This window comes from Solanum verrucosum, unplaced genomic scaffold, assembly GCF_900185275.1.
Source record: "Solanum verrucosum unplaced genomic scaffold, falcon-dt-bn FXZP01000289.1, whole genome shotgun sequence".
Taxonomy (NCBI): Eukaryota; Viridiplantae; Streptophyta; class Magnoliopsida; order Solanales; family Solanaceae; genus Solanum; species Solanum verrucosum.
In genome coordinates this window covers 157,402-170,378 of record NW_026020016.1, presented here as the reverse complement: position 1 = coordinate 170,378, position 12,977 = coordinate 157,402, and the positions used below count along the sequence as shown (strand labels likewise).

Here is a 12,977-nt window from a genome sequence, read left to right as displayed (position 1 = left end):
TAAGAGGAGGAAGGTAAGAATATATAGCGAATATTTATACTTGCTAAAATGGGGACCCAAGTTAAACGCCGATCATTAAAAAGACAACCAATGAAAATTATACTTAATCTAGAAAACCCATCCTCAACTTGTTAGCACTATAATTTGTTCATAAACTGATTTGACCAACTAAACTGAAGAATACAATTTACATATTATTGTTATGAGCAAATTAAGCATCAACTGGGGATGTAGCTCAGATGGTAGAGCGCTCGCTTAGCATGCGAGAGGTACGGGGATCGATACCCCGCATCTCCATTTTATTTTAAAGCCTTTTTATTTCGTAAACCATAATATTTTTTATATCACACGATATATCGGAAACAACATTCCTATCTTGTACTTATGATATACGTACAAACTATATCTTATTATACTAGTACATTGTTATTGTATCTACTATATGAAGAATTCAATATATTTGATTTGTGTAGAAAATTGCCAACAATCAAATTATTTTGTTCTATCACAAGTACACATCCATGTCGTCTTTACCAAAATTATACATTTTGAAACAAGAATTTCTCTCGATCAAGCTATCAAGATCGAATAAATCATATACAAAAGAGAATTAAAACAATAATTCAAAAAAAATAAATTGAATTACATAAAGAACAACATCATAATGACAAGGCCAAATCCCACGGTAGAACTAGCAATGACACTAATTTTATCAGCAGACGATGGTACAGATGGCGATGACGATGGAGATGATGTTGGTACAAAATCACTAGAAGAAGGAGGCAATGGCGGAGTCTCAGGACTACTAGCAGCAGGGGAGCTTTTAGGTGCATTTTTCGGCGTTGGTGCCAAAGATTTTGGAGATGGTGCTGAAACAGGGGAGATTTTAGGTGCATTTTTCGGCGATGGTACTGAAACAGGGGATATTTTAGGTGCAATTTTCGGCGATGGTGCTGAAACAGGGGATTTAACCGGGGGTGACGATGGTGGAGGAACTACAGGAGCTGTGGCAAGTGTGTTTACTTCAAGTTTCATTCCTGAGGCACAATGTCCACCAGTTCCACATATAAAGTATCTTTTGCCAGTAGAAGATAGAGAGATGATAGTCATTCCTCCACCATTTGTTGATATTGCATTTGTTGTTTGGCAAGAATCATAATCAGCTTTTCTAACTTCAAGAACATCATGGTTTGGAGTATACACAAAAACTGTCAATCAACAAAAAAACAAAATTAGAAAATACGCGGAATTATCAATAAAGGTTATGATAGGAATAATGAATAGAATCTCTCCATTCTTAACCATATGTTTCTGGTTCGATTCCTAGGTATAGAAAAACATCTATTAGGGACAAGGGCGGATCTATGAAGAGGTGTGGGGTGCCACGCCACCCCCGAACTTCGATGGAAACTCTATATATACATAGGTATATATATATATATATATATATAGAGCGTGTCACCCACAGAACAAAACTGGCTTGTGGTGCCACGGTAGGAGGGCAACTTTAGAAGGCTGATGTTGCGGGTTTGAATCCCATTTGTACCTATTTTTTTTGAGAAATTACATTGTTACTCCTTTGACTTTTCTTTTATTTGATTAAATACTCAATAAAAGTGTAATATCTTATTATTTATATTTTATTGATTGATTTATGATATATAGCGAAAAGACGAATAATTTAATCAAATATAAAATTAATTTAATCGATAAGTCTATTTGGCACCCACAGACTCTAAATCCTGGATCCACCACTGATTAGAGAGCATGTCCCCTTTTAGCCTTATGCAACGCAAATTCGTATTAGTCAAATGTATAAAATATCGAATGGAAAACTAGATAAAAAGATATATTATATAAATGTTTCTTTTAGCTTGACTTTAGTTAGCACTTACGCCCTCCAACGTTGACTGTGCATAAATAGACACTTAAATTTGTATAAATTTGAATAAATCAACACATTCGTCTTATGTGGCGTCTTATATGACAATTTTGTGTCCTATGTGACGTCCTACATGTATTATGTCACGTAAGACGTGTGTGTCTATTTGTTCATTTTTTTTACAAGTTTAAGTGTCTAGTTATACACATTCAAAGTTGGAGGGTATAGATGTCAGCTAAGTTAAAAGACATATTTATGTATTATGCACGGTTGACTCATGAAATAAGAGCAAGAAACCCGATGTTATACTTAAAATTCCATGAAATATGTATTTGATTATGAATCCAAAGGGCATCTCCAACCCTATACTCTATTTTACTCTCTAAATATAGAGTTCTCTATTTTTTCAGACAGTCAACTCCAATCCAATTTTCTATTTTACTCTCTAAAAAAGAATCTTCTCGCTCTTCAATATTAAATTATTATTTCTATTTCATTTTCATTTTCTTATTTCGTAATATAAATCTTTTCTTTCTTTAATAATCATCCTATATAATTTTCATGCTATATAAAATTTAATTTTTGAAATTCTTTATTTAATATTAAATTATATTTTATTCTAAATTTCTAAAGAACAACTACGAATAATTAAAAAACGAAATCGACAAGCATGATCTCAATTACAACCACAATTTCTCTAAATCATACACTACATACTTCCTTTTTCGAATATTGTTAAATCTAGAACCAAACTATCAGATTATTAAATTATTGTTGTGATTTTTAAAATTATTATGTTATATATTGTATTGTAGTGTATTGTTATCTTGTATTTAAATTATTATATTATGTATTGTATTTTTAAATTAAAATTTGTATCTTATCATATAGATTTTGTGCATTATTCATAATGAAAATTCATAATAACATCACATTGTATCACAAAGTGATGAAAATTAAAATATTATTAATTCGAGATGAAAGTAGTATATATTTAATAATATTTTTTTTAAAAATGTATATTACATTTTAAAAGAATTACGAATATTAGAGATTTAATTAATAGTTTTATATGAAAAATAATATGTTAATTACAAAATAATAGAAATAATAATATAATATTCAAAAAGTGAAATAGAGAGTATGGAGAGTAGAGGGTAAAATAGAGAGCGCTTGGCAGGGGCGGCTCAACGTAATTGGGGGCCTAAAGCAAAATTTCAATTCGCAGCCTAAAATATAAATACACTTCATATACGTATTTATTCAAAAAAAAAAAAAATTACACTATTAAGATGAAAATTATTAGTACTTAATATTGTTTTTTGAGTTACTAGTTTTAGGTAAGATTTTATCAACACAACATTGAAAAACATCCTTTAAGTGAGACAATTATTATATGCATTGTTAACATAATGATATAAGTAATAAGTTGATAAATATTAAATAAAGATAAGAGTTAGAAGTTTAGAATAATAGAATTTGACTCAAAAAGTTGATGACTTGGTATATCTCATTTTAATATGCTTAGAGTAATGCTTGAAACTAAAATTTAAAAAGAAATAAAAAAGAATTTGTAATTCACTTTGTTCAACACTTTTCACTGTTAATTCTTATTTTTAACAAAGTACAAAAGATGTTAAAGTGGATAAAATAATTTATTTTTAAAAAAATTATACTTTTTATCATAAATAATTAATTTTTCTTTAAAAATTTTAACACCTAATTTATTCTTGACAAAAATTTGGGGCCCCCGAAATTTGGGGGCCTAAGGCAAAGGCCTTATTTTTGAAAGCATAGAGCCGGCCCTGGCGCTTGGAGAGGGCATTCTCTATTTTACTCTCCAAATATAGAGAATGGAGAGTAAAATAGAGTAGGATTGGAGATGGTCTTAGCATTACAATATTGATGTCCCATGAATTTCATATTCTGAATCTGCCTCGAATATTAAATGATTAATGGGGTAGACTTACTCAAACTATCACCAACTAGGAAAGTTTCTGATGCAGCCCATGTTGTAAGATCAGTGCTTTCATCCCATCTACCTTTAGGAGCTCCCACTGTATGATTTGCAGCCATGGTAGAACCAAACAAAATGGCTATGGTAGCCAAACTCATTAATATTCTAACCATAGCCATTTTTAATCACCAAAAATGTTACAACACTTATTAATTTGGCTATATTTTGAGAATTGATGTCTTATTTATAGCAAAATTCTGCTATTTATATGTAATTCTTTTGAAAGAGGACATAGATAGTTTGACTAAGATTAATATATTTTATAATCCAAACACGCCAACGACGGTGATTTTTTTAATACTGGGTTGTGCTAAGGACTAATTTAGTAGATACCTATAATACATCTTTTTTTTTCCAATTCGATGTCTAGAGTCCGCATTGGAGCCTTGACTAAATCCGGCACTATAGGGCTCATTTGGGGTAGTGCTCTCAACATGATTTTTTCTATACCAGGGTTCGAATTCGAGACCTCTGGTTAAGAGTGAAACAATCTCATTACTGCTCCACAAATCATGTTAGTCGATACCTATAATATATCACTAGCACATGAAGTATATTGAAATAAATCACTAGGAATTAGAGACGGATATCAACAAAAAGTTTATCGCTAATTTTATTTAATGACGAATTAACGATAAATTATTAAGTAATATTCAATTAGCTATATGGGCTATTTGCTTGAGTGTAATTACACATTATTGACTCTGTGAAGTACAATGCATCACAAGAACATGCAACAATATGGACTATTATTGTAAAAAATAAAAATAAAAATTGAAATGTATTCTCAATATATGTGATTAACAAGTTGAGAAAAAGCCCCTTCAAGACACATTTATTATTATTATTTGGTTCTATCATAGTTAGAATCTCCTAATTGTTCTAGAGCTATTACAAATTCGATTCAGATAGAGCTAATAAAATAGAACGGAGGGAGTAATTATATTAACTAATTCAAATTTGTAAGAGTGTGGTTGATATAATCTTGTTGACCAAATACTGTAGGCTGTCGTATAGGTGGATGCACGTTCAAGCTCTAATTAGTCCTATAGTACTCCTATTTATAAATTGTGATTTAAATACTAAATAATGGAATAATTCAATGTTAATTTTTAATTTAATTATGATAATGATTTTATTTATCGTTACTTATCTATTTGACCTTTTGCCTTTCAAAGGTAATGGCTGGATTGTGAACTTTTCTTCGAGTAGATCCATGTTATGACAAAAGAGATATTTAGTGGTAATAAAAAAAAATTTAATGACAATTAAATTAAATTTTATTTTGTCAATTGGTTAAATTTTTAGGAAAACATATAATCTAGTTAACATGTGATTGAATGTAATAACACAATTTTGACATGTTTGTTTGATCATGTAATTAATTATTTAGTCAACATGTCATTGAATTTAATTAAAGTGGAGTAATTACCTTCTTACATTCTCAAAGAGAGAAGTTAGCAGAATTGCTAGCAATTACACCATATAGTTACAAGGTTATTTTTTTATATGGTTGTTCTATCATTGTTCATACTGATGGAAATATGGCTTGGGTGAATGGATTTATACATTAAAAAGGTGAAAAAACTATATAATTAGACATATTTTATTATCATATATATTATAATTATCTATACTTTGAGAATATTACGTATCTTACTACTAATTAAGAGTTTTCTACTATAGATTGAAGAAAAATACACTTAGATACATATACTTTTACTACCACAAAAATAGGGAAAAGGAAGGTGAGCGAGATTCGTATGTATCCTAGATACATGTGAATCATACTAGATACATGTATTTGTATGTATTTAAAGTGATTCACATGTATCTGGATACATGAGAGAATGACAAGCGAGATGAGGGAGAGGCGAGGAAGGTGAGCGAGATTTGTTAGAATCTCTTTAGAAAGATCCCTTGTACACTAGACCAATCAATACAATTTCTCATTTTTTCCAAATTCCATTTGTTTTGTTTCATATAAATTTTGCACCACATGAGCTTTTTCAGTTAAACATACGAACATATTAAAAAATAGATTCAATCCAAAATATGCTAAATTTTCTATCGAATCTATGAAAAACTAAATATAACAAACAATTCAAGAAAAAAGTAAACAACTTCAATAGACATGATGTCTAGCAGAATCCTGATCAAAGCATCTAAAATCCTTGATATATCTTCGATTTTGTCAACAGGTTCATAAACGATATATTGTCTCTTGTCATCAGATATTATTATATTATAGCAGTGCAAAGCAAGAAATATCAAATTTCTTGTTCATGTTTATATTATTATATTATAAAGTATTAAGGGTGTGTTCGGTATAGAGGAAAACATTTTATTTTTCATGTTCAACTTATCAAAAAAAATTAGAAAATATTTTCTTTAGGAAAATACTGTTCTTGATGAAAATAAGGAAAATGACTTTCATAATAAAAGTAGGGAAAACAAGCTGCATTTTCTCCTCCACACCCTCACAACCACTCACCCCTGCTCCCATCTCATTCTCGTAAGTTTATCTTAATTAGATATATAAAAATGCTTTTATGATAATATTTTTTATACTTGCATACTTAATACAAGAAAATAAGTAAGAAAGCACTTATTTCCTAGATAAAGTTTTCTTGAAAAGTATTTTCTGTGAAAAATATTTTCCTTTCTACCACCGTGGAGGTCATTTGGTAATAAGGGGGTGAAATAGACAAAGTTATCTCATGAGATTAGTTATTATATAATTATACTACAAATAATGAGATAAATAATCTTAGAATTAATAAATAGTTTTAACTAAACTCATAATAAAACAATACAACATTTTATTCTAAAATTATTATTCTTTGTCTCTCGTACCAAATAACTAAGTGCATTTTAATACATCATATAATAAGCTTAGTAGTAGTATTTTAGCTCTAACCGATAATTCATCAGAAAAAAAAAACTATATGTAATGAGTTAAAGTATGTGTGGTAAGCCGCAGGATCTTTATTTTTTAAATATATAAAATAAATATAAATTGTATAAGAATAAATAAAATGGTTATACAAGAATTTACTAACCAACAATAAATTCTTAATCATACTAGAACTATCTCTATACATATATATAACCAAATTCTTAATTAGATCGATTTTTAAATTAGGTAAAGTTTCAACATGAGCATGAATCAACTTGGCAGAGTAACAGATATAGAATTTAGATGCGCGATTTCAATTAGAACTGCAAATTCTTATGACTTATTAAAGACTCAATAGTCTACGACCTAATTTAGGAAAAATAAATAAATTTCGATTGTGAGTTGTGAGAGATTTAAAATGTAAATCATATACCACATTAAATTAACTAGGAATTCAAAGAAAAGATACCTGTTGAGCCGGGGAAGCAGCTACATTTACCCCCTCTACTTGATTGTTTGACATAGACATTACAATTGCTAAAAGCTTGATGTTTCTATTGCTAGTTTTGCCTAATTCCTTTTCAATTAACCAAACTATGCAAGTCCTTTATATAGATAGATACATGTTAAAACTCATTTATTGAAATCTGAATAATTAAAATGGGTTACAATTAAATCGCAAACGACAAGAATTAAAATGGGTTACAATTAAATTGCAAGCGACAAGAATTCATAAGTGATGTAATTGACCAATACAAGTTTTATTTATTTGTTATAAATGCACATTATCTTATACAAAATCAAGTAAACGAAGGTGAATTTTAGTAAAAATAAATCATATTATACATTTGTCATTTTTCCAAAAATAATATGTATTTTCTATTTTATGTTAGTGAGATTTTTTTCCCACAACATCTATTCATAGATATTAAACTCTAGCTTAATCATTAATTAAATTTGTGTTTAAGTATTAAATCTAAGTGAGAAAAAGCTACACAATAGTTACACCAAATCACATTAGTTTTTATCATGCTTAAGTGATATAACTATTGTGATATTACATATTTATTAATCATTTTTAAGCGCCAAAACAATATAAAAAAAATAGATACACTCTTAACAAGTGAAAAATAGTCCAATTTTAGACTAATTTTAGTATGTGCGGTAAGCCGCAAGATTTTTATTTTTTTAATATATAAAATATACAAATAAATATAAATTTTATAAGATTAAAAAAAGATGGTTGTAAAAGAATTTATTATCTATACATGATCAACAACTTACCCAATATAATCACACACATAAAGTTTGAAACTATCTCTACACACGCACGCACACACATGTTAAATTAGGTCTTAGGCCTAACTCACACCCCAAAAGTTAGCTCAAAGGGAGGAGGATTGTCCAAGCCTTATAAGGAGTCCACCAATCTCATTAACCACCGATGTGGGACTTTTGTCATTCTTTAACACCCCACCTCACCCCCAGTGCTTAGCATCTGGTGCGTGGGAAATTTTTTATTTTGGGGGACCCCAACATCGGGTGAGACGGGACCTGCTCTAGTACCATGTTAAATTAGGTCTTAGGCCTAACTCACACCCCAAAAGCTAGCTCAAAGGGAGGATGATTGCCCAAGCCTTATAACGAGTCCACCCATCTCATTAACCACCGATGTGGGACTTTTGTCATTCTTTAACAACACAGACACACCCACGCACGCACGCACGCGCACACAGACACACCCACGCACGCACACATTAATTCGAAGAAAAGATACAAGTGGAGCAAGGGAAGCAGCTACATTTAGCCCCTCTACTTGATTGTTTGACATAGACATTACAATTGCTAAAAGCTTGATGTTTCTATTGCTAGTTTTGCCTAATTCCTTTTCAATTAACCAAACTATGCAAGTCCTTTATATAGATAGATACATGTTAAAACTCATTTATTGAAATCTGAATAATTAAAAATGGGTTACAATTAAATCGCAAACGACAAGAATTAAAATGGGTTACAATTAAATTGCAAGCGACAAGAATTCATAAGTGATGTAATTGACCAATACAAGTTTTATTTATTTGTTATAAATGCACATTATCTTATACAAAATCAAGTAAACGAAGGTGAATTTTAGTAAAAATAAATCATATTATACATTTGTCATTTTTCCAAAAATAATATGTATTTTCTATTTTATGTTAGTGAGATTTTTTTCCCACAACATCTATTCATAGATATTAAACTCTAGCTTAATCATTAATTAAATTTGTGTTTAAGTATTAAATCTAAGTGAGAAAAAGCTACACAATAGTTACACCAAATCACATTAGTTTTTATCATGCTTAAGTGATATAACTATTGTGATATTACATATTTATTAATCATTTTTAAGCGCCAAAACAATATAAAAAAAAATAGATACACTCTTAACAAGTGAAAAATAGTCCAATTTTAGACTAATTTTAGTATGTGCGGTAAGCCACAAGATTTTTATTTTTTTAATATATAAAATATACAAATAAATATAAATTTTATAAGATTAAAAAAAGATGGTTGTAAAAGAATTTATTATCTATACATGATCAACAACTTACCCAATATAATCACACACATAAAGTTTGAAACTATCTCTACACACGCACGCACACACATGTTAAATTAGGTCTTAGGCCTAACTCACACCCCAAAAGTTAGCTCAAAGGGAGGAGGATTGTCCAAGCCTTATAAGGAGTCCACCAATCTCATTAACCACCGATGTGGGACTTTTGTCATTCTTTAACACCCCACCTCACCCCCAGTGCTTAGCATCTGGTGCGTGGGAAATTTTTTATTTTGGGGGACCCCAACATCGGGTGAGACGGGACCTGCTCTAGTACCATGTTAAATTAGGTCTTAGGCCTAACTCACACCCCAAAAGCTAGCTCAAAGGGAGGATGATTGCCCAAGCCTTATAACGAGTCCACCCATCTCATTAACCACCGATGTGGGACTTTTGTCATTCTTTAACAACACAGACACACCCACGCACGCACGCACGCGCACACAGACACACCCACGCACGCACACATTAATTCGAAGAAAAGATACAAGTGGAGCAAGGGAAGCAGCTACATTTAGCCCCTCTACTTGATTGTTTGACATAGACATTAGAATTGCTAAAAACTTGATGTTTCTATTGCTAGTTTTGCCTAATTCCTTTTCAATTAACCAAACTATGCAAGTCCTTTATATAGATAGATACATGTTAAAACTCATTTATTGAAATCTGAATAATTAAAATGGGTTGCAATTAAATCGCAAACGACAAGAATTAAAATGGGTTACAATTAAATTGCAAGCGACAAGAATTCATAAGTGATGTAATTGACCAATACAAGTTTTATTTATTTGTTATAAATGCACATTATCTTATACAAAATCAAGTAAACGAAGGTGAATTTTAGTAAAAATAAATCATATTATACATTTGTCATTTTTCCAAAAATAATATGTATTTTCTATTTTATGTTAGTGAGATTTTTTTCCCACAACATCTATTCATAGATATTAAACTCTAGCTTAATCATTAATTAAATTTGTGCTTAAGTATTAAATCTAAGTGAGAAAAAGCTACACAATAGTTACACCAAATCACATTAGTTTTATCATGCTTAAGTGATATAACTATTGTGACATTACATATTTATTAATCATTTTAAGCGCCAAAACAATATAAAAAAATAGATACACTCTTAACAAGTGAAAGATAGTCCGATTTTAGACTAATATTAGTATGTGCAGTAAGCCGCAAGATTTTTATTTTTTTAATATATAAAATATACAAATAAATATAAATTGTATAAGATTAAAAAATGATGGTTGTAAAAGAATTAATTATCTATACATGATCAACAACTTTCCCAATATAATCACACACATAAAGTTTGAAACTATCTCTACACATGACACGCACGAACGCACACGCACACACAGCCACACACACCCACGCATGCACACACGCACACATTAATTCAAAGAAAAGATACCTATGGAGCAAAGGAAGCAGCTACATTTAGCCCCTCTACTTGATTGTTTGACATAGACATTAGAATTGCTAAAAACTTGATGTTTCTCTAGCTAGTTTTGCCTAATTCCTGTTCAATTAACCAAACTATGCAAGTCCTTTATATAGATAGATACATGTTAAAACTCATTTGTTGAAATCTGAATAATTAAAATGGGTTACAATTAAATCGCAAACGACAAGAATTAAAATGGGTTACAATTAAATTGCAAGCGACAAGAATTCATAAGTGATGTAATTGACCAATACAGGTTTTATTTATTTGTTATAAATGCACATTATCTTATACAAAATCTAGTAAACGTAGACGAATTTTAGTAAAAATAAATCATATTATACATTTGTCATTTTTCCAAAAATAATATGTATTTTCGATTTAATGTTAGTGAGATTTTTTTCCCACAACATCTATTCATAGATATCAAACTCTAGCTTAATCATTAATTAAATTTGTGCTTAAGTATTAAATCTAAGTGAGAAAAAGCTACACAATAGTTACACCAAATCACATTAGTTTTATCATGCTTAATTGATATAACTATTGTGATATTACATATTTATTAATCATTTTTAAGCGCCAAAACAATATAAAAAAATAGATACACTCTTAACAAGTAAAAGATAGTCCGATTTTAGACTAATATTAGTATGTGCAGTAAGCCGCAAGATTTTTATTTTTTTAATATATAAAATATACAAATAAATATAAATTGTATAAGATTAAAAAATGATGGTTGTAAAAGAATTAATTATCTATACATGATCAACAACTTTCCCAATATAATCACACACATAAAGTTTGAAACTATCTCTACACATGACACGCATGCACGCACGCGCACACACAACCACACACCCACGCATGCACACATTAATTCAAAGAAAAGATACCTATGGAGCAAAGGAAGCAGCTACATTTAGCCCCTCTACTTGATTGTTTGACATAGACATTACAATTGCTAAAAACTTGATGTTTCTATTGCTAGTTTTACCTAATTACTTTTCAATTAACCAAACTATGCAAGTCCTTTATATAGATAGATACATGTTAAAACTCATTTATTGAAATCTGAATAATTAAAATGGGTTACAATTAAATCGCAAACGACCAGAATTAAAATGGGTTACAATTAAATTGCAAGCGACAAGAATTCATAAGTGATGTAATTGACCAATACAAATTTTATTTATTTGTTATAAATGCACATTATCTTATACAAAATCAAGTAAACGAAGGTGAATTTTTGTAAAAATAAATCATATTATACAATTGTCATTTTTCCAAAAATAATATGTATTTTCGATTTTATGTTAGTGAGATTTTTTTCCCACAACATCTATTCATAGATATCAAACTCTAGCTTAATCATTAATTAAATTTGTGCTTAAGTATTAAATCTAAGTGAGAAAAAGCTACACAATAGTTACACCAAATCACATTAGTTTTATCATGCTTAAGTGATATAACTATTGTGATATTACATATTTATTAATCATTTTTAAGCGCCAAAACAATATAAAAAAAATAGATACACTCTTAACAAGTGAAAAATAGTCCAATTTTAGACTAATTTTAGTATGTGCGGTAAGCCGCAAGATTTTTATTTTTTTAATATATAAAATATACAAATAAATATAAATTGTATAAGATTAAAAAAAGATGGTTGTAAAAGAATGTATTATCTATACATGATCAATAACTTACCCAATATAATCGCACTCATAAATTTTGAAACTATCTCTACACACGCACGCACGCACGCACACACAGACACACCCACACACGCACGCGCACACATACACACCCACGCACGCACACATTAATTCGAAGAAAAGATACAAAGTGGAGCAATGGAAGCAGCTACATTTAGCCCCTCTACTTGATTGTTTGACATAGACATTAGAATTGCTAAAAACTTGTTGTTTCTATTGCTAGTTTTGCCTAATTCCTTTTCAATTAACCAAACTATGCAAGTCCTTTATATAGATAGATACATGTTAAAACTCATTTATTATAATCTGAATAATTAAAAGGGGTTACAATTAAATCGCAAGCGACAAGAATTAAAATGGGTTACAATTAAATTGCAAGCGACAAGAATTCATAAGTGATGTA

General features: G+C 29.7%; 1 protein-coding gene and 1 non-coding gene across 2 annotated transcripts; one reads left to right on the top strand and one right to left on the bottom strand.

Annotated features, from left to right (window-relative positions):
- The first annotated feature begins 224 nt into the window (after positions 1 to 224).
- TRNAA-AGC (transfer RNA alanine (anticodon AGC)) lies at positions 225 to 297 on the top strand. The gene has a single exon. It is a non-coding gene; the product is annotated as a tRNA-Ala (tRNA).
- Positions 298 to 642: 345 nt separating this feature from the next.
- Positions 643 to 4,102, bottom strand: LOC125820900 (uclacyanin 1-like). Its single transcript, XM_049500326.1, has 2 exons — positions 3,853 to 4,102; positions 643 to 1,208 (listed from the first exon to the last, which is right to left on the bottom strand). The coding sequence occupies exons 1-2, from the start codon at positions 4,016 to 4,018 to the stop codon at positions 643 to 645; spliced, it is 732 nt and encodes a 243-aa protein (XP_049356283.1). The 5' UTR covers positions 4,019 to 4,102.
- Positions 4,103 to 12,977: the final 8,875 nt, after the last annotated feature.

What these genes read in the sequence shown, in the direction of transcription:
- LOC125820900 (XM_049500326.1), bottom strand. Translation starts at nt 4,018, where the DNA reads ATGGCTATGGTTAGAATATTAATGAGTTTGGCTACCATAGCCATTTTG. An exon ending in CCTAGTTGGTGATAGTTTGA is followed by an intron (nt 1,209 to 3,852) that starts GTAAGTCTACCC and finishes GTTGATTGACAG; the next exon opens with TTTTTGTGTATACTCCAAAC.